Below are 23,447 nucleotides of genomic sequence, written 5' to 3'. Positions count from 1 at the left end.
ATAATATTGAGTAATGGCATGACTTAGCCTTTTTTCAGTGTGCCCTGTTCAGCTGATTTGCATTAGGGTCAGACAGTGTTAAGACCAACCAGATGACGTCAACATAGATGTAGTACATCTGTCATATTACAAAGGTTTCTAGTGTGAGATGCATTTCCTAAAGTCAAATATTTCCAAACATAGACAATATCTCCAACCATTCACAGATGCCTATGTGCGTTTCTCCATAAGCAGAGACATTCAACAGCATCGAGATCAGTACATCTCCAGGATCAGTCTTAAGACTATGTAAATTCTGACAGTGTTGTGTAAACACACAGTAAGGGATTCTTCTGCAGGTGCAACGCTGAAGGGGGCCAAATGCAAAGGCTTCATTAACATACATTTCACACAACACCATGTTCTGGTATAAAACATATGCAAAGTATTTAGCACCGACTGACCTGCTGGCACTGGGAGGAAAACAAGTGGAAGTTGTTTGCCATGATTACCAGAGGAAATCAGGCTCCTGGGAAATGAAAGGAGAGTAAATGATGACAGACTTTTCAGTTTTCATCTTACATCGGCAGAGATCATTCCCATTTCTGTTTACAATTCAATTCAATTCAGCTTTATTTGTATAGCGCTTTTACAATGTAAATTGTGTCAAAGCAGCTTCACATAAATGGTCATAGTAACTGGATCAGGGTAGTTCAGTTTTAGTGTTTAAGTTCAGTTTAGTTTAGCTCAGTTCAGTGTGGTTTAAAGTCATTACTGAGAGTCCAAACACTGAAGAGCAAATCCATCGATGCGTAGCTTTTCAGATCCTGAACCATGCAAGCCAGTGGTGACAGCGGAGAGGGAAAAAAAACTTCACCAATAGGAGAGTGAAGAAAAAAAACCTTGAGAGAACCAGACTCAGCTGGGCACGACCATTTTAATTTATCCGCTGACCAAAAGTCTTGTGCAGAGCTGCAGTCTCAGCAGTGGGCTGGGAGCTGGCCTCAGCGAAGACTCGTCTGTCCCTGGAGCATCACTGGAATCAGTGTGTGCTCTCCACTCCCCCATGACCAACAGCGCAGCAGCAGCTCAGGATACAACACTGAGGTTACCATACCACTGGGTCACATTAAAAAGACCCTATTTCCCGTTTACACTGAGAGGTACAGTTCGGTTCGGTTTGCTTTTATGGCCGTTTTCACTGTCAAAAGGCGTACTGAATTGAATCATACCACTTTTTCGATACCCTTTCGAAAAGGTACCAAACACAAGAAAGAGTAGTGAAAGTCGGAGCTAGACGTGCCGTTGAACGCTATTGGTGAAATATCTAAATGTCTTCCTCTCTTTCTCTGAGTAATATTGTTATTAAATACTTCAATCATTTTCTCTCATATTTGTTGACAAACTGGCGATCCTCGGCCCATCTTTGCTCCTAAAGGACTAGACCAGGGGTGCTCAAACCTGCTCCTGGAGATCTACCTTCCAGCAGATTTCAGTTGCAACTATGACCAAACACACCTGCCTGTAATAATCAAGTGCTGTTTGGGTTCTAATTGATTGGTTCAGGTGTGTTTGATGAGGGTTGGAGCTGAGCTCTGTAGGAAGGTAGATCTCCAGGAACAGAGTCGGGCACCCCTGGACTAGACCTTTATGGCCGGTTTCCACTGAGTGGTACGCTTTGGTACAGTTTGGTACGCTTTTATGGCCGTTTCCACTATCAAAAAGCATGCCAAACCAAACCGTACCGTACCACTTTTTTGGCATCCTTTCGAAAGGGATTCAAAAACGAGAAAGGGTACCAAAAGGTGGAGCTACATGCGCAGCTAAACGCTGATTGGTTACAGAGATACTTCACAAACTCGTGGAGCTAGACAGAATGTAAACAAAGGAACCGCCTTCTTATACACAGCCAAGACATTACATATACTACATGCATATAATAACAAGTCATGGATGACCAGAGCTCAAAGCAACATGGTTGTCGTCTTGATGAACAGACATAAAGCCAAGAAGAAAAATCTGCGGTGTCCTGTTGTTGCTTTACGAACCCGTCTAAAAGTGCGAGCGGTATTCGCTTTCTTCCGGGAGATTGCGATCACATCTATATTTAATATAACAAACTTCTTGAGCTGTTGATAATATCGTGTGTGCGATTATTGAAGTGTCTCCTTCATCTGATCCATTCAGTAAGAAAAGGACAAGCGCGAGAGTGAAGCACAGAAAAAAAGGAGAAACCTGGCAAAACACAGGAGCAAAACTGTTTTAGCAACCTGAATCATGAACAAACTGCCATGATTATCTTCGCCTTTTAGATTATTATGAACTGGGAATGACAGAATGACTCTCTAACAGTGCTGACATGTGCGGGTGAAGATTACAGACACAGATGAGAGGTTTGCACTGACTGTGGGCTATATTGCGTGTGTTTTTTAACCTGAATAAGTACTAAATGTCTGCTGTGTGTAGTGTTTCTGTAATTAATAATATATTGTAGAATGTAAGCGAGAATGACGTAGACTGAAACTTTGTCATACTCCACGCCTCCAAAAGTGGAAACGCAAGCCTGATAAAGGTGACCCATACAGACCCGAACCGTACCGTACTGTACCAGTCAGTGGAAACGAGCCAGGCCCGGATTGGCTAATCGGGAGGACCGGGAGAATTCCCGGTGGGCCGGTCCGTTTTTTTGGCCGCGAGGGCCGGTGTCCCTAGCTCCAGAATCTGTTGCTCTCAGCAGTCACACTTTTTAAATTAACTTATTTATTTACTTGACCACAGTCTTCTTATTCATTATTTTGCCGCAGCTCTGCTTTTTTTTTTTATATATAACCAGCCTGCAGGTTAATGATGATATAACTCAAATGAGTCACTTCTCAATATATAACTGTTGTGGTACAGTGGTTAGACCCCGGGTTTGATTTTCGTCTGAGTGTGTAATTTTTTTCATTTTTATTGTTACGACATATAATTCTGTTAGGGTTGTTGAACATTTGAAGTTCTAAAGCAGCTGTTCTCCTAAAAAAAGACGTGATAGTGTAATTAGAAACTGAATTGGAAATGACCTTATTTTAATATAGCCAGTCGTGAACTGAGGTGGGCCGGTCTGAGGCTTGAAACTCCAGAGCTGAGAAGGAGTCCCACTCCGACCCTGAAACGAGCCATTATTGCATGCTGCTTTTGTACCAAATCATAATTACAATCACCAGTTGACATCACCTGCTTCACATTACATCATTATTTCACCATCTTCCCTGCTGAAAAATCTAGCTTAAACCAGCCTAGGCTGGTTGGCTGGTTTTAGCTGGTCGACCAGGCTGGTTTAAGAGGGGTTTTGACCATTTCCAGGCTGGTTTCCAGCCATTTCCAGCCTGGTCTTAGCTGGTCAGGCTGGAAAATGACCAGCTAAATCCAGCTTAAACCAGCTTGACCAGCCTGGTTTAAGCTGGACATAGCAGGTTTTGGCTGGGCTCATACCCTGGCTAGGCTGGTCAAGCTGGTTTTAGCTGGTCATTTCCCAGCCTGACCAGCTAAGACCAGGCTGGAAATGGCTGGAAACCAGCTTGGCCAAAACCCCTTTAAAACCAGCCTGGTCGACCAGCTAAAACCAGCGAACCAGCCTAGGCTGGTTTAGGCTGTTTTTTTTCAGTAGGGTTACCTGATTACTAGCCCTAAACTGCTCCTGTCACAACTTTTCCTGGAGTTTGTAGCAGGTCTGAATGACAGAAGAAGATGTATATTTACATGTGAAATAAAGTTGACCAGACAAAACACCTAATATTTTATGCTCATGCTGTCTGCAATGAAATTGAAAGTCAATGTAAATTTAGGAAATCACTTTTTTTTTTTTTTGTATTTTAATTGTGTTTTCCATTCTGCGCCAACTGTTTCTGATTTGGGGTTGTGTTATGTGGTCCCATTACAATTTCATTATTGTTTATGTACTGTAATCTGCAAAGGTTTGGCAATACTCATGCCAATAAACCTCTTTTGAGTTGAGTTGATTTGAATGAGATATAGAGGAGAATATTGGAGGTGAGAGGAGGAGACGTGATGAATGATTAATCAAATCGTCTACATACAACTGAAATCACTCCCACATTTCATCCAGAGAGGACAGAAAGACGCCTTTAATCAACTATGAAGAGCTGCCTGTGGATCTTACTGGGTAAAGTACAGCATTCATACAGTAAATCTGCTGTTTACTTGACAATCTAGCAATAACTCATTACTAGTGTTTCTCTTTGCAGTGAAAGTAGTTCTTTTTATTTTATTAAGGGTATTGAAAGTACTCAGTTTGGGTCTTTTAGTCTGTCTTATCAATATCAGCTTTACTGTCAATTTAGACATACACTATATATATTAGACTATATATATACTATTACACTAGATTTTCTTAAAGCCACTTCTATACAGCTTAAAGTGACATTTAAAGGCTTCACTAGGGTAATTAGGTTAACTAGGCAGGTTAGGGTAATTAGGCAAGTTATTGTATAACAATGGTTTGTTCGGTAGATTATCGAAAATATAGCTTAAAGGGGCTAATAATATTGATCTAAAAATGGTGTTTAAAAAATTAAAAAATTATTTTATTTTAGCTGAAATAAAACAAATAAGACTTTCTCCAGAAGAAAAATAATATCAGACATACTTTGAACATTTCCTAAATCTGTTCAACATCATTTGGGAAAAAACAAAATAAATAAAAAATTCAACGGGGGGCTAATAATTCAACTATACTTAACTATATATTTATATATTAGGGATGCAACAATAAATTCAGCCCACGGTTTAATACATACGGTACCTCGGTTTTTTTAGCAAAGTTTTCGGGTCGGTTCTCATGGCTTGACACGTGTGGTTTTTTATTCTATAGGCAATAGGAACAGTAAGAGGTTAAGGAGAAAAAAATTAAATATATTTATTGCAATACTCATTTTGTTTTACTTAAAAGCCAATAAAAGTACAGTAGTTGCTAGTGTACTGTATAAAAAAAATAGCTCTAACATCTCACAGCTGCTGGTAGCCCATGCACAAACTGGTGAACACATAAAATCCTGCACTTTGAAAATAAACACACACGTGAAGTTAATAAAGATCAATTGGCCATTTCAAATCAACATATTTGTACTTCAGTAAACATAAATAAACAATCTTAATTATCTCGGTGTTGAAAAAATGCGAGACTGTAGTCTGTAACGCGGATCGAGTGCTTTTATAAGATGATAAAAGCCCACATCTCCAATCACTGAAAACAGCTGGAAATCTTCAGCAATAATCACCTGCACTGCCTTTGTTATTTAATGTGTCTCTCTGAGCCAGTTGGGTTTGTTTGCTGGAAAGATTCAGCGAGGGATTGTTGCTATTTGGACGACTTTATTACCTTCTCTGACAGTGATATTGCTGGGTGATGCGCTGCAGATGTGCAGTCATGGTTATGCGTGTAAAACAATGCTAGCACACAGTTATTTTTTGTTCACCGTTTTTTTTTTCTTTTATTGGCATTATGCTTACCGGCAATTCTGAAATGTCCTCACACCGCAGATTTAAAAGACGCCGACGCTTTCTTGTACTGTTTCCTCAGCCTCACTTCACCGCCGCTCGCCATGTTAAAGTGTGGAATGATGGTCAAGCGCCCCCTAACTTTAGAGCATAGTGATTGGATATTTACTCGCGGGGAGGAGTTTCCTCATCTCAGCTCATGGATTTAGAGACGCACACAGTCAATTCGTGGAGATATAAAACGCATATAAATTATTTAAACAGAAAAAACAGAGAAAACCGCAATACACAATCGCTTATTGAACCGTATGATAATCGTATCGTATCGTCGTACTGTACGATAATATATTTATATATATATATATATATATATATATATATATATATATATATATATATATATATATAAATGAACAGCATTTTGTGTGTTTTGAGTTTATTTGCGGTAGTGCATTGCATTATGGGATGTTGATCTCTGCTCTGTCCACTTCTGATGTTGAAAACTTAACTCTACAGTTTAACAAAGTGACTTTTATTAACATTTTAGGGGTTTGAAATAATATCTGAAGAAAATACGTCTGTGAAATAATAGAAAATGTGCTGACAGTTTAGTACCGGGATTTGTAGTGTAATACACAACACCAACCAAGACAATATGTTTACATTTACATTTACATTTAGTCATTTAGCAGACGCTTTTATCCAAAGCGACTTACAAATGAGGACAAGGAAGCAACTTACACAACTATAAGAGCAACAATGAATAAGTGCTGTAGGCAAGTTTCAGGTGTGTAAAGTCTAAGAAGTATTAGTACATTTTTGTGGGGGGGGGGGGGGGGGGGGGGGGGGGTAAGTTAGTGTGATATCCAGAGAGGCAATTGCAGATTAGGAAGTGAAATGGAGCCTAAATAGTTGAGTTTTTAGTGGTTTCTTGAAAATAGCAGTGTTCCACTTGTGTTACACTTGTTGGAGGAAGGATCAATGACCCAAATTGCTATTCAAAAGACAATTTAGTAAAATATTGTTTAGTAAACTTATGTAAACTATTAAAAAAATAACCTTAATAATGTAAATGTTTCAAACTTTTCAGTGTTAAAGTTGTTGGACCCTGCTGAAAAATCCAGCGTAGACCAGCCTAGGCTGGATTAAGCTGTTTTTTTTTCAGTAGGGGAGGAAGGTTCAATGAACCATATTGCCATTCAAAAGCCAATTTAGCAGATTAAAAGCACTTTTTTTCTGAGTATGTAAACCAGTGGTCACCAAACTTGTTCCTGGAGGTCTTGTGTCCTGCAGATTTTAGCTCCAACCCTAATCAAACACACCTGAACAAGCTAATCAAGCTCTTACTTGGTATACTTGAAACATCCAGGCAGGTGTGTTGAGACAAGTTGGAGCTGAACCCTGCAGGGACACCGGCCCTCCAGGACCAGGATTGGTGACCCCTGATGTAAACTATTAAATAAATAACCTTAATAATGTCAACAAAAACACATAAAAGGTGAAGAGTAGTGGAAGACATACTGGGAAAGTCAATTTACGGTAATTAATTGTACACAGTTGAAGTCAGAATTATTAGTCCCCCTTAGTTTATTAGTCTCCTCGGGTTTAATTTTTTAATGAACCATTTTAAGGTCAAATTATCAGCCTCTTTAAGCTATATATTTTTCGATGGTCCACAGCAGGGATTCCCAAACTTTTTTATTCCGGGAACCACCTAGGCAAGTAATTCAATTCTCAAGACCTACCATAATATTTTAATATGGAAAAATGGGTAAAAAAAAATTAAATTAAATATATATATATATATATATATATATATATATATATATATATATATATATATATATATATATATATATATGTGTGTGTGTGTGTGGTGTGCAGCTTTTTGGATTTTGCGATTTGATATGCACAAAATGAGGCTCAAACTGCTTTTTGTGGGATGCTGGCTGTTACTGATCATTTTTTTGTTGAAAAAGATACTCTTCTTTTTTTCAGAAGAGAATATGATCAACCTTTGATCAAGCCCCTTGATTATGATCAAACTCCGTCACATCGCAGTAAATTCCACTGCTAGTGTAGTCATAAGAAACTAAAAAGCTTTTTGATCGACTACTACAAGCTGGGAAAACGTCAGATAAATATGCCAATGCAATTAACATTATTGCTGAATAGATCTAATATCTACACATTTGCTTGAGGTAGGACTGATGAAGGTAGTTACATTACTATTACTATTTTCCATAACACCTATGCCCTTCTATAACAACCAACAGATAGCACTATAGCTATTTATTGATTAGCAATCTGTCAACATTGGGATGTAAAAAAAGCCTTAAATGATAGAATACATAGCAAACATTAGAAAATATTGACAATACAATAAAAGGTTTAGCCTATTAAAATCAATGGCCTATATATCCAGAAATTAAATAAAGCTATAAAATCTACTTCACGTTTAATTGTATTTGCATATTGATTAAAGTTACTATAGTTATTTAGTGAAGAGCAGCTAGTGAATCTCTCATTGTGTTTTGTTTGATAACAGATGAGTTAATGTAAGAATGCACAGATCTATAATGAAGCATTCGACTACTTTAGTAACTGTTTGTGCTCATTAAAGAGAAAATTAGTTGTGTTTAAAATAAAACATGCAGGACGGAGCAAAAAAAAAAACGAAAAAAATAAACACTTTTTCAACGGTCACTTACTGAGAGCTCTGTTCTGTGCGAGCTCTCCCGGCTAAACGCAGATTGCGAGGGCTTGTCGAGCGAAAAAAGAAAAAGAAAAAAATCAGCTGTGAAACATAACCAGCTCTGTTTTTTTGTAGGAAACACACTTTAGATATTTTACAGTGCCAACAACAGAAAACCCTTACAATAGATACTTACATTTTCTTCACAACACAAATCGAAAGTGTAAAGGCGTATTTGAGTATGTAAACAATCATAAGACCCATGTGTTTGTGTTTGAAAATCAACAAAGACTCGAGGCGATTTTACAGCAATGGATCTTCATTTTAACATTTGCATATTCTAATTAGTTAAAGGCTGGACACGATGAGGAAAGACACTATTACAGATAGTTTACCTCGACACAAAGCGATTTAAACCAAGACTTCGTTGGAGAAAGTCAATCCAATCTGACTGATATTTCAAGCTTCAGTTCATGATGTTGAGTGTTCCAGTGTAAAATCATGATTATTGGGTGCACTAACTCAGAAGTAGCTTTAATATTGTGTTTGGGAGACCAACCGATGTTTGGAAGTGATACACAAAACAGTGTTATTCAAATGAAATGACATTCAAATGTGCCTGAAATTAATTTGAATCTTCTTTTTAACGCAGGGGTTTTGTCAATTCAACAACTGGCAAATGCAGGAGGTAAAGCATCTTTTTTGTTTACATCTTTGTCTGTCTTTTTCATTGATTCGTTAAATTTTACAGCTCTATAATGATGATAATAATATAGCAAATATACAGTTTAAAAGGCGAACTTATTATAGCCCTTCTATGACTTTCATTTTAAATATTTAATAAAGTTTTCAAATATGTACCACAGTGATGTTGGACAGTTTTGACAGTAGTTTCTATAGTATTTTTTTTCTCTTTAATTATTTTAGTTTCGCTGGAATAAAAGCAGTTATTACATTCTTATAAACAATGTTCATTCATTCATTTTCTTGTCGGCTTAGTCCCTTTATCAAACCGGTGTCGCCACAGGGGAATGACCCGCCAACTTATCCAGCACGTTTTTACACAGCGGATACCCTTCCAGCCGCATCCCATCTCTGGGAAACATCCACACACACAGACACTCATACACTATGGACAATTTAGCCTACTCAGTTCACCTTTGCCGCATGGCTTTTGGACTGTGGGGGAAACCGGAGCACCCGGAGGAAACCCACGCGAAGGCAGGGAGAACATGCAAACTCCACACAGAAATGACAACTGAGCCGAGGCTCGAACCAGCGACCTTCTTGGTGTGAAGCGACTGCCCCACTGCGTCTATAAACAATATTTAAGACAATAATATTAGATCATTTTTTGTCTACATAACAAACTATTGTTGTTCAATAACTTGCCCATTTAGTTCGGTCTTTAAATTGCACTGTAAGCTAAATACATGTCTCGTGCAAAATAACGGGTCAAACATTCTGTACTGTCATCATGGCAGAAGACAAAAGAAATGAATTATTCATTCATTCATTTTCCTTCAGCTAAGTCCCTTTATTTATCATGGATCGCCACAGCAGAATGAACCACCAACTTATTCAGCACACGTTCTATTTTAAGCTGCTTTGACACTACATTGTAAAAATTGTATACTGATTTATTGAATTGAATGTTTTATACAGTGGATGTCTTTTCAGCTGCAACCCAGTACTGGGAAACACCCATACACACTATATATGTATCCACACAGAAATGTTAACGGCAACTTCTTGCTGTGAGGCGACAGTGCTGAGCATTGAGCCACCATGGCACCATAAAATGAATTATTTGATTCACGAATATGTTAAAAAAAAAAGTTTAATAATTTTGACATCAACTGTATGTAAACATATCACAAAAATAATATAAACAAATAACAAAAAAAGTATAAGCATAAAATAAATAAATAAATAAATAAATATAATTTATCAAACAAAAAACGCATTTTGGGATTAAATTTTTTACTTATGAACAACAAAAATTGTGATATTTTATAAGCAAAGGTCACATTGCTCATTAAGATAACGATGAAACACACAATTGATGTTCAATTTACAATAATATTACAATAATTTACTGTTGAGGTCAGAACTATTCGCAACCCGGGCTCAATGTGGAAACGTAGCCCCGCGGACATTTCTGCGGACCGCGATTTACATCCCGGGAGGTACGTATTCGAGCGTTTTTTGTTTTCGCGGATCTGCGAGAGGCCGCTGTGCGCGCTTTTTCGCGTCTCGGGCGAAAAGCCGCCGGATCAGCCGACTCGGCCACCCTCCTCTTCCTCCTCCTCCTCCTTCCCTAAACCCAAGCGAAAAAAGCCGTCGCAAAAGCCGTCCAGAAAAAAAAAGCAAAAGCCCTCGTCTTCGATTTCGACCGCGTTTTCGGATCCTGCCGCGTTCTTGCCCTTATTTTTCGGATTCCGTTTTTCGTCTTACCGGATTTCTGGAACAAGCTGTTCCCCGGACTCGATCCCGGTCGCCGTCCACCGCGGCCGGCTCCTCCTCCTCCTCCGGGGCCTCCGCTCCGCCGACGCAACGCTGTGAGCTAAGCGGACAAACTGATTGCGTCGGGAAAGCCCTCCACTCGGAGGCGAGCCGTCGGCCGGCGAGCGCGAAGAGGAGGGGCGGAGCGGCGCCACACCGCCCCGCAGCGTTCGCTTGAAAAAAACTAAACGCGGCCTTTACGTACCTCCGGCCACGTAAATCGCGGTCTCCAGAAACGTCCGCGGGGCTACGTTTCCAGAATGAGCTTGGGTTGACTAATCGCACTGCTTTGATTTTTTTATTTTTTTAAATATTTCCCAAATTATGTTGAACAGATTCAGGAAATGTTCACAGTATGTCTGATAATATTTTTTCTTCTGGAGAAAGTCTTATTTGATTTATTTCAGCTAGAATAAGAGCAGTTTTTAATTTTTTTTAAACACCATTTTAAGGTCAATATTATTAGCCCCTTTAAGCTATATTTTTCAATAGTCTACAGAACAAACCATCATTATACAATAACTTGCCTAATTACCCTAACCTGCCTAGTTACCCTAATTACCCTAGTTAAGCCTTTAAATGTGACTTTAAGCTGTATAGAAGTGTCTTAAAGAATATCTAGTCTAATATTATTTACTGTCATCATGACAAAGATAAAATAAATCAGATATTAGAGATGAGTTATTAAAACTATTATGATTAGAAATGTGTTGGAGAAATCTGCTCTGCGTTAAACAGAAATTGGGGAAAAAATAAACAGGGCGGCTAATAATTCTGACTTCAACTGTATTAATAATAATTACAATAATTTACAATATTTAGATTATTTTTCTGATCATGTTTTTTTTCAGTAGAACAAACTGTATTTGTCATTAAAATGTCTTATTAAAAGTTTGTCAAATAAACTTTAACAGCCTCATTAAAGTTTAGTGACATTTTAATGACAAATTCAGCTTGCACCGCTGTAGTTGAGGTCCAATAAATGACGCTATTATAAAATTTCTAACATATTAATAATGGCAGCGACATTGTAGCTTGGTGGTTAGCACTGTCATCTCATAGCAAGAAGCTCACTGGTTCGAGTGCCGGCTGGGCAAGTTGGGGTTTCTGGTCAGTTCCAGTGTTGGCGTGGGTTTTCTCAGGGTGCTCTGGTTTCCCCCACTGTCTAAACACATGTACTATAGGGGAATAGATGAGCTAAATTGGCCGTAGTGTATGAGTGTGTGAATGAGTGTGTATGGATGTTTCCCAGTACTACGTTGCAGCTGGACGGGCATTCGCTGTGTAAAACATAAGCTAGGTAAGTTTTCAGTTTATTACGCTGTGGCGACCCATGATTAATAAAGGGACTACGCCGAAGGAAAATTAATGGTGGCGCAGTAGGTAGTGCTGTCGCCTCACGGCAAGAAGGTCGCTGGTTCGAGCCTCGGCTGGGTCAGTTGGCATTTCCGTGTGGAGTTTGCATGTTCTCTCCGTTTTGGCGTGGGTTTCTTTCCGGGTGCTCCAGTTTCCCCCACAGTCCAAACACATGCAGTACAGGTGAATTGGGTTGGCTCATTGTGTGTGAATGAGTGTGTGGATGTTTCCCGGAGATGGGTTGCAGCTAGAAGGGCATTCACTGTGTAAAACATGTGCTGGATAAGTTGGCGGTTCATTCCGCTGTGGCGACCCCAGATTTATAAAGGGATTAAGCCGAAAAGAAAATGAATGAATAAAACAACACAATTCTTAAGTATTTTTTGGGGGGGACAACATAATTGCTTAAAGTACAAATGAAATTAAATCTAAGCTTATTGATTTTGTTAGCTCACATTGCTAGTTCATTGGTGAACAATTCACCTGTCCGTGTCATTACGAAAAAAATAGTTTCTAATCTTACCTTGAAATCTGACAATTCCTGCTTGTTTTCAGGTAAATTTTTTAGATTAGGTCTGTCTGAGGTATTGGGCGGGCTAATATACTTAACCACGCTCCTTCAACTATCAGTTTTGACAACAAACAGAAATGGTGTGCAGGGGCCTGTTTCAGAAAGGAGGTTAAGTTAAAACTCAGAGTAGTTTAACCCTGAAATGAGAGAAACTCTGGGTTTTCCGTTTCAAAATGGCAGGTTTGTTAAACTCGAGAAGGCAGGGTAAGTCAAGCCTGTTTCTGAAAGAGAGGTAACTTTAACTCAGAGTCAGTTACCGTGGTAACTTACTCTGTGAATCTAACCTGGTCCGGAGCAGGTTTTATTCTCTAAACTCTGAGTTTCTGTCGGTCTCCTCCCCTTTTTAAAGATGAAGCGTATTTCTCGCATTACCCTTACTTTTCCACTCACCTTTTAGAGCTCATTTTGGAGATGTGCATAAAAAAGATTGATGGAAACGTCATGATTCACATTACTTTTGAAAATACGCATAATAAAACATGTGCTTAACTGAGTAGGTTAAACTTTTATTTGATAAGATGCACATAAACTACGAAGTGCACTTAACAAATTACAGTATATACATTAAAAAAATGGTTTGTTAGAGATGATGATGAAAATGTGTGTGAATGGACAAACTAGCAGACTGAGCACACAGTAGAACATCTTAAATGTTGTTTTAGTCATTCTAAAATGCCTGAACTGTTTCAGTATTAGTGTATATTATTATTTACCTCCGAGCGTCTGGAGCGTGTCAAGATCTCCGCGTCTGGCTTCAAACACCCCCACGTGTTCATTGTGTGTCAATTGTCTTCTGAGGCTCAGGTACATTAATTAAATAAAAAATCATTGATGCAGCTTCTTCTACCTCAGTAATTCTGTTTTTACTGTTGATATTTGGCGCAAGTTAATCAGGAAGTGACGATTGTGTTCTCTTCGACTCTTTGGGTAAAAACGCTGCTTTATTTTATTCCAGTGTTGCACAAATTTATGTAATTTTGATGGAAACAGCTATTGCCTACATTTTTGTCACACACAGAACAAAGTCACGCACGAGGCTTGTCCTTTTTTTCATCATAAATAATTACCTTAACCTTCAACATGCACTGTTACTAGATTAATGGGATTATTATTCTGTCTAAAAATAATTTTATTACTGCTTACCTTCTTAATGTTATATCAACCTCTATCACTTGATCAATAAAAAGGCAGACACACAAGTGCACTGTTAAATCTATTAAAACTGATAAAAGTGTATAAAAGTTTAGAAAAAAGTATAAACGTCACTCATTCCATGACTTATTTTATTATACTTAAATGTTTAAATACTTAAAATTAAAAATTACGCATTAACTTGAGCAGCTGTTTTCCCTGGCTGTCTCTGTTTCACTGATGGTTGCTTCTTTTCAAATATATACGCTCATATTTGCTATAACTTTGCATGAGAACATCAAGTTCAGCTGGAGAAAGAAATGCTGATCTCTTTTATAAGATATTGCCATAGTCACTCGTAATGTCTGCGCTCCATTGATAATGCCTTTTTATAGTCACGGTGCGCGCGCTTAACTCTGAGTTGGTCTACTCAAAGTTGATTGACCCAGCTCAGATCTGCTGTTCTGAAACCGAAAACTCTGAGTTTTTAATCTCTCGGTAAATCAACTTAGAGTTCAAGTTTAAACTCTGAGTTGTTTAAACCTCCTTACTGAAACAGGCCCCAGGAGAAGTCTGTTAGGCTGTAATAACTCTCACCATCTTTCTAAATGAAACGCCTACTTTACTAAATCCAATCAGCTCGCAGTAGAAAACACAAGCTACGCCCACTGCTTTTCTCATTAAATATTTTGTTTCTCTAGGAACTGAGTCACAGAAAAACCAGTCGCAGTTTCCGGTTCATGCAGACTTTGAGTTAACTTAATCATTTTGTGACAGCATGAAGAAATGTGTCCCTGCATTTTTACAGTGTGTCCTGATTATAAAGGTGTATTGATTCTTTATAAACACCCCTTTAAGTAAAGTTATTGTTTTTATTGACTTTGATCTTTTCCAGAGGTCGTAGCCTTATGGCGAAGTGCATCACAGTCATCCCAGTACGGCACATTAGTTGCATTGAATGGTGTGGATGGAGACCCTGGCAGCTGTTCCCACACCCAGACCGAGGACAACCCCTGGTGGGAGCTGGAGCTTAGGAGCAAATACAAAGTCAACACAATCAAATTCACCAATGTAGACGGTGCCTTTTTCACCAGGATAGATGGAGCGGAGATTCGTGTCGGCATTTTTGCTGATGATATTTTCAGCAACCCAGTGTGAGGATTTCTCTGACATTTCTGTTTGTTTGCTGATGTACACACAGTTGAAGTCAGAATTATTAGCCCCCTTTTGATTTTTTTTTTCTTCTTTAAATATTTCCCAAATGATGTTGAACAGATTCAGGAAATGTTCACAGGATGTCTGATAATATTTTTTCTTCTGAAGAAAGTCTGATTTGTTTTATTTCGGCTGGAATAAAAGCAGTTTTTGATTTTTTAAACACCATTTTTGGGACAAAATTATTAGTAATAATATAATATTATTTACTGTCCTCATGGCAAAGAGAAAATAAATCAGTTATTAGAGATGAGTTATTAACACTATTATGATTAGAAATGTGCTGAAACAATCTTCCCTCCGGTAATGTCACAGACTTGGTCCCAGTCATTCCCCTCGCTGGCCAGCAGAGGCCACCATCTCCGGACTTTTAGCATTACATCATCCACTTAAACTGATCAGCGCACACACCTGAGACCAATCCCGCTAACGACGCACGCTACCTGTTATAAGCCACACTCAAACACCAGTTCAGTGCGAAGTCTTGTTCTGCCACGGCTAACATCTCTGAGCGTTATTCCCTTGCCTGATCTCCCGTGTATTATCCTGGACTGTTACTGACTCTGAGTTGCCTTCTGCCTGCCCCGAACCTTGCTTGTATCTGGACTCTGAACCACGCCGCTTGCCACTGATCCATGCCTGTTATATAACCCTGTGTCTGTCAGCCGCCAGCCCTTCGACCCATATTAAATACTGTTGATGTGAGTTCGCACGCGAGTGTGTATTGTATGATTGTGATCGAACTGTGTCTATTAAATATACTGCTAATGGATCCCTCCGTGTCAGGCTCCTCGTTAAAGGTAAACAGAAATTAGGGGAAAAAATAAACAGGGCGTTAAAAATTTAGGGGGGCTAATAATTCCGACTTCAACTGTATATATGTAGCTTATTCAAATTTTAATTTTTTATTTTTTTATTTACTGATATCATTTAATTGCAGCTGTGCAGTTAATTAAAAAACCACTTCAATATCAGATTTTATTTGTTTTTACAATTTCCCCAAGTGATGTTTAAAGGACTTTTTCTTTTTCAAATACAAATGTAGCTGCGTTGTGTTGAAATCAGGCGTACACTGTGCAAATTCTTGCCTTCATATCGTTGTTTATTCTGGGTCTCATAAAAGAACATATGAGAAGACTCCATGGAGTCAATCTAGGGCCATGTATACTCATGTATACTCACTGCGCTTATAGTCCAAACTGATTGTAAATAGCGACAGTTGTGCATGCTAACGCTGTCAACTCATTGGCATTTCATTGGCCTGTTTATATACTCTTTCAGATGATTGGATTCTGATGAAATCCCCATAGTGGAAGTTTTCACATAGCATTGAAGTTCCCCTCCCGAATGGGGAACACATAATAACAGCGGGTCTTTGTGTCTGTAGATGTGCTGTGATCTCTTCTATGGCAGCTGGAGCAACTAGTAACTTCTCGTGCGGTGGGATGGAGGGACGATACATCATTTTTCTGATTCCTGGAACTGGAAAGATTCTTAATGTCTGCGAGCTTACCGTCTACGGATATATGCCAGGTAGGGCTGGCTGATTAGTCAAAATTGATTTGCAAACGTAATTGAGATCGTAATTAGGGATGTTGTTCCCTTTTTGATACTGATTCCAAAACCTGAGCTCTGAATATCGGCCGATAGCGAGTACTGAACCGATACATGAGCGTGTATCTGTAGTTGTGTATACTACTAGTAGCCTTGTATAAATCTACAGACTTATAGTGTGCTTCAAACATATCCATTAATAAAACATTAACAAATACACATACAATCTGCCATAAAATAAATTGGGATAGTTTTTTGCTTCAAATATTAAATTTTTGTAATTGTTGGTTTTTTCAGTCGATTTCTCATTGACTGCGTGATTTAGTGTGTCCACTTTCATTTTAATTTAGCAATTTTTTATGTGTTAAAGCAAATAAATTAAAAACAATTTGTCCCTTTCTCTTTCCATTTCGGACACTGATTCCGATACCTGAGCTGTGGATATCGGCCGATACCGAGCACTGAACCGATATCTGTGTGCTTCTGTAGAAACGGTTACGTATACTACTAGCCTTGTATAAATCGACAGACTTAATTTATTGTGTGCTTCAGACTTATCCCTTAATAAAACATGAACAAATACACATACAATCTGCCATTAAATAAAAATGCCTTGAATGTTTATTTACTTATTTTTCAGACAATTTCTGGCAGTTTATCTGCATTAAACAAAAATGAGATTGTTTTTGCTTCAAATGTTAAATTTTTTATTTCTGTTGATTTCTGTTGGTCGTCCAGTCATGTTTTTGATTTATTTCAGTCAATTTCTCATCGAGTGCATGATTCAACTTGACTACTTTAATTTTAATTCAGAAGTTTATGTTTTAAAAGCAAATTAATTAAACTAAAAACTAAGTTGTTCTTTTCCTTACCGATTCTGATTCCGATACCTCAACTCTGGAAATCAGCCGATAGCGAATACTGAACCGATATTTGAGTATGTATCTGAAGAAACAGTTGCGTATAATATTAATAGCTTTGTATAAATTGACAGAACTTATTTACAGTGTGCTTCAGACTTATCCATTAATAAAACATGAACAAACGCACATAAAATCTGCCATAAAACAAAAGTTGGAATTTTTGCTTTAAGTATTACATTTTTTTTTTTTTAATTTCAGTCAATTTCTGTTTGAGTGCGTTATTCTATGTGCCAACTTAGTTGTAATTTAGCAATTTATGTTATAAAACAAATTAATTTAACTAAAAACTATTTTTTTATGTTTCTAATACTGATTCCAATAGCTCAATCTCTCATAAAACAAAACACTTTTTTTTTTTTTTGCCTTAAATGTATTTATTTATTTGTTTGTTTATTTGTTTATTTTTCAGTTGATTTCTGGCTGTTTATCTACAATAAACAAAACTGAAATTATTTGCCTTTTATTTATTTATATAATTATGGATTTATTTATGTATTTATGCATGTATGTGTGTGTGTATGTATTTATGTATGCATGTATGTATTTTTTTTCTGTAGATTTTTGGCTGTATATCTGTATTAAACAAAACTATTTTGCCTTAAATTTGTTTTTATTTATTTATTTGTTTGTTTGTTTATTTTTATTTATTATTCTTTATTTTTATTTATTTATTCATTCATTTTTTTTTAATTCAGTTGATTTCTGGCTGTTTATCTGCATAAAACAAAAATAGATTTTTTATTTATTTTTATTATTCTTTATTTATTCATTCATTTCTAAAAAAAAAATTCAGTTGATTTCTGGCTGTTTATCTGCATAAAACAAAAACAGATTTTTTTTATTAATTAATTTATTTATTTTTATTTATTATTCTTTATTTTTATTTTTTTATTTATTCATTTTTTTCAGTTGATTTCTGGCTGTTTATCTGCATAAAACAAAAATAGATTTTTAATTAATTTTTTTAATTTTTTTGCTTCAAATGTTAAATTTTATTTTTATTATTTCAGTCAATTTCTGGCGATCAACAGCACATACAACTAAATTGAATTTTTTGCTTTCGATTTTCTTTTTTATTCCAGTCAATGTCTGGTGGTCAGCTGACTATAAAACTAAAAAAGGATTATTTTTGCTCAAATATCAAACTTTTAAAATGCTTTCGTTCAGTCGTTTCCTCATCAAGCTCATTATTCAATGTGACTACTTTCATTTTAATTCAGCAATTAGTTTTTTTTTAAAGCTAATTAGTTCAACTAAACACTAATCACACTTCATTGTTTAAAGCGTAAGTCAATTATTACTACATCATTGTTTTAAGTATCACCCCAATACTGATCATTACTTTATTTTTCAGAGAACGCAGCATTATGGCGCACCGCTGTTCTGGCATCACAGACGGGAAGCTCCTATGCTAGAAATGCTCTTGATGGTTTACCCCAAACCTGTGCACAAACCACCTTTCAGCCTGACCCATGGATAAGACTGAATCTGCTGAATGAATACAGAATTAACGTTGTGACTATGATTAATTCACTGAACTTAGGTTATGTACCGTTAAACGGTACCACAACCCGCATCGGGAATGACCCTTCATATGCTTACAACAACCCCTCGTGAGTATTTCTCGGTAACTATTTACAATAGCGGTACATGAAAAATGATGTACTAATATGTAATCTAAACGTTGCTTTATTTGGAATTAATGAAGAGTTTAGGGCATAAGCAAATCACTGTAAAAGAAAAAAAATTCATGTAGTTCACACAATTTAGTTCACACTTTAGTTTAGGTCACAATTCACTGTGTTAACAAACAATTACTAAAACTACTAGCTTGACAAACTACTAACAAACTGTTTAGTTAGTTAGAAGTGGGTTTAGTTGTCGGGCAGGATTAGAGATGTATTAACCACACTGAACTGAGCTAAACTGAAAGTAACATCAACACTGAAAACTGAACTACATTGTTTCAATCAACCCAGGCTCATTGTGGAAATGTAGCCCTGCAGACGTTCCTGGAGACCGCAAAATACGTCCCGGGAGGTACGTATTTGTGCAGTTTTTGTTTTTGCAAATCCGCGAGAGGGCGCTGTGCGCATTTTTTTGCCTCTCAAATGCGTGCGCCGTTCACGCCCGTGCTGTTCTTGCGTGAAAAGCCGCCAGAGGCTGCTGTCGAGCGACCATTTGTCCCAAGCAACACAAAAGCCGTCCAGAAATGTAAAAAAAACAAAAAACAAAAGCCCTCGTCCGATTTCGACCGCGTTTTCGGGTTTTACCGCATTCTCGCCCCGATGCAAACTTGTTCACTTTTATTTTTTGGATTCTGTTTTTTATCTTAACTAATTTCTAGAACCGCTTTTCCCCGGACTCAAACCCGGTCGTCGTCACAGCGACCGGCTCCTCCTCCTTCTCCGTGCCTCCGCTCCGCCGATGTAACACTAAGAGCTAAGCGGACAAACTGGTTGGGGCAGAAAACCCTCCACAGCCGCCCCACAGCGTTTGCTTGAAAAAACGAAATCCGGCCATACGTACCACGTAAATCGCGGTCTCCAGAAACATCCGCGGGGCTACGTTTTCGGAATGAGCCTGGGTTGGTTTCAATTCATTATGATCTTTTGTGTGGAGCTGCTTTGACACAATCTACATTGTAAAAGCGCTAGAGAAATAAACGTGAATTGAATTGAATTAAAATAAGGTCAAACTTGATTACTTTTAATAACAGGTCATATCCTAATAATAGGCAGGTAATAAGTCAGTAGTTTATAGCGTGAATTGTGACCTGAACTAAAGTGTTAGCTAAATGTAACTCGCTCTATGAGAAAAAACAATAGTTTTTTATCAAAATGACCTAAATGCCTCTAGGAGTCGCACACACAAGAAAGAATCTATCTATCTATCTATCTGCAGCTGAGGATGAACAGAAAGGCATGTAACCGATGATTTTTCTGTCTGTAGATGTACTAAGATTCCTAATGCTTCACCTGTAACCTCCACCAACTTCTCTTGCGGTGGGATGGTGGGACGTTACGTGTTTGTTCATGTTCCTGGATATATGGCTATTCTTACGCTTTGTGAGCTTGAAATCTACGGGGATTTAATAGGCAAGTCAATGCTGTGCGACACTTATGAAATATCATGTCATACTTTCAAAATGTAAAATGATTACTTAACCCTTGTGTTGTCATAAAATGCTGTATTTACCAGGTTTGAACACAGTTGTGTGCATCAGCAGTGTGTAAATATAACCAGTGTCTAATGACAAGAAGGAATTCATTGTATTTTTTCATAATCGGACTTGATCAAAACAGTCTGCAGAAACACTTTGATTGACATTCTCCCTTTCTACGTGTCATCAAAAAGAAACTTCACTACACACTTTAGGGATGTCAGAGACTTATATTACATCTTGGGCATAATAAGTCACCTTTACTGTATTTTATAGACAATAGAGCAAGTGTTGGAGTTGCTACACAATCATCAACATCCAAGGACTGGTCTGCAGACAGGGCCATTGATGGAGATAGAGGTCTCCAGCAGATCAATAAAGGATGTTCCTCCACCCTTATTGAGACAAGCCCATGGCTGAGGGTGGATCTGCTTTATTTTTATGCTATCAACAGGGTGGTAATCACTAACAGAAACGTCAGCAATGCAATACAAATGACAGGCCTGGAGATTCACATTGGAAGCTCTCTGGAGAACAACGGCAACAACAACCCCATGTAAGACTCTTGAAGAAAACATTAGACAGTGTAATGCTGTTGTTAAAGTAGGCGATATGACCTTAAATTAATTGAAAACTTTACCTCAATTTTTATGACTGAATATTTATTTTTTATTTAATGATTTACACTGCAAAAAAAAATATTTTTATATAGATTTTTGGTCTTGTTTCTAGCAAAAAAAATTGTCTTGTTTTCAGAAATAATATGCTAAAAGGATTTCTCTATGAACCGCCACCTTATCATGGTGCCTCTACGCCTTTGACTTCCTAAGTGATGCTAAAAGCTATGTTGTTGGGGGCTAATGCCCCTGGTAGGGTCTCCTATGGCAAAAAGGTCTTAGTTGACAAACAAAGTGAGGTTCAAACACCTATTAGGAGAAGCAAATTAATGAGGACTATGACATCACCAGGTATGGCACATCCAGGGCCCAACCCTGGAGCCAGGCCTGGGGTTGGGGCTTGTATGCGAGAGCCTGTTGACCGAGTTTCATCCCACAGAACTCAGCCAGGGTCTGCCCAAAGGAGCAATGTGGGACCATCCTCCCACAGGCACGCCACCTGCAGGAGGAGCCAGAAGAGCTGGTGCATTGTGGAATGGGTGGTGGTTGAAAATCAGAACCATGACAACCCAATTGCCAGGCTGTCTCTTGAGACATGGAATGTCACCTCACTGGGAAAGAAGGAGCCAGAGCTTGTGTAGGAGGTTGAACGTTACCGACTAGAGATAGTCAAGCTCACCATCATGCCCAGCTGGAGCCCTTCATGAGAAGGACTGAACTTTCTTCTACTCTGGAGTTGCCCATGGCATGACACAGCGGGCTGGTGTGGGCTTATGGCTCCACAAATTAGCTGCCAAGTTGAAGTTTTCCATTGTGAGTGTGAACAACAGGTTCTGAGGTCAGAGCCAAACACCAGTGTAGAGTACCAGCCATCTTGGAGTCCTTGGGAGGGGGCTGGAAGGTGCTGTAACTGGGGACTTCATTGTTCCACTGGGGGACTTTAGTGTTCGTTGTTACCTGGAGAGGTGTCATTGGGAAGAATGACCTGATCTGAATTCGAGTGGTGCTCTGTTGTGGGACTTATAACAACCCTACTGAAAAAAAAACAGCTTAAACTAGCCTAGGCTGGTTGGCTGGTTTTAGCTGGTCGACCAGGCTGGTTTTAGAGGGGTTTTGGCCATTTCCAGGCTGGTTTCCAGCTTTTTTTTTCAGCCTGGTCTTAGCTGGTCAGGCTGGGAGATGACCACCCTAGTAGCAAAGAATTCTGGCCCAGATTTGGCATAAAGCTGGCACAGCAGGCATTCATTTGACATTTTCATACAGCATGTGGGCCAAACATGGCCCGGGTTTGGCAGAGGTGGCACCGTCTTTAAGGCGGCACACAAGATTTAGGCCAGATGAAAAATGTAGTATTTGGCCCAGATTTAAAAATTTGATAAGTGGGCCATGTGAGTTTGGCCAGTCTTGACCCACATTTAAAATACACTAAAATCATTTTTGAGTAAAGAAAAAAAATTCTACCAATCAGGTCACTTTGAGAAAAAGCGTGCCCATAGTGTGCCTAAAGCGCATCACTCCATGGGTTTATCAATTTCATTGCAATCGTGACACACCAACCTATCTGGCCCAGTTCAGGCCCAGTTATGAGTTATTAACTTGGCTGAGACTTGGCCCAGATATTGTCTGTGTTTGGCCCTTGTCTGGAAGCCAGATTTGGTCCAGTCATGTACCGTAATTCACTGCGGCATGTGGGCCAAGCAAAACCTGATTGTGTGGGCCAGAGCTGGGCCAGAGACATTTTGCTATGTGGGCAGCTAAAACTAGCTTGACCAGCCTAGCCAGGCTGGGAGCCCAGCCAAAACCATCTATGTCCAGCTTAAACCAGGCTGGTCAAGCTGGTTTTAGCTGGATTTAGCTGGTCAGTTTCCAGCCTGACCAGCTAAGACCAGGCTGGAAATGGCTGGAAACCAGCCTGGAAATGGCCAAAACCCCTCTAAAACCAGCCTGGTCGACCAGCTAAAACCAGCCAACCAGCCTAGGTTGGTTTAAGCTGGATTTTTCTGCAGGGAAATATCATGCTCGATGACAGTCTTTGTGGTTGTATCATCTGATCTCTGAGCATTTGCCTTGAACACTCAGGTAAAGAAAAGAGCAAAGCTATCCACTGATTACCACCTGGTGAGTGAGATTCTGGCAAACTATTCAGCCCCTCAGGAGGGGAGCGCAGTTCTACACCAACAATGTTTACAGCAAAACTGCAGAGCTGTTGATCTTGACTGGGGATGTTGTCGGTCAGTGG

The 23,447-nt window shown here is 38.5% G+C and overlaps 1 protein-coding gene across 1 annotated transcript in view; it reads left to right on the top strand.

Moving 5' to 3' along the window:
- The first annotated feature begins 3,915 nt into the window (after positions 1 to 3,915).
- The window catches only part of LOC137490250 (uncharacterized), a 32,391-nt gene continuing 12,859 nt past the window's right edge, over positions 3,916 to 23,447 (top strand). Inside the window, exons 1-8 of the mRNA XM_087260360.1 lie at positions 3,916 to 4,144; positions 8,826 to 8,861; positions 12,590 to 12,685; positions 14,632 to 14,890; positions 16,339 to 16,484; positions 18,783 to 19,041; positions 20,381 to 20,526; positions 20,868 to 21,147. Coding sequence (XP_087116486.1) covers positions 4,117 to 4,144; positions 8,826 to 8,861; positions 12,590 to 12,685; positions 14,632 to 14,890; positions 16,339 to 16,484; positions 18,783 to 19,041; positions 20,381 to 20,526; positions 20,868 to 21,147 — 1,250 coding nt within the window. The 5' untranslated portion in view covers positions 3,916 to 4,116. The remainder of the gene's footprint in view (positions 4,145 to 8,825; positions 8,862 to 12,589; positions 12,686 to 14,631; positions 14,891 to 16,338; positions 16,485 to 18,782; positions 19,042 to 20,380; positions 20,527 to 20,867; positions 21,148 to 23,447) is intronic.

This window comes from Danio rerio, chromosome 7 (genome assembly GCF_052040795.2).
Source record: "Danio rerio strain M-AB ecotype USA chromosome 7, GRCz13ab, whole genome shotgun sequence".
In the NCBI taxonomy this organism is placed as follows: Eukaryota; Metazoa; Chordata; class Actinopteri; order Cypriniformes; family Danionidae; genus Danio; species Danio rerio.
Note: the sequence above shows the minus strand (reverse complement) of the source record. Positions and strands in the feature narration are given on the sequence as shown.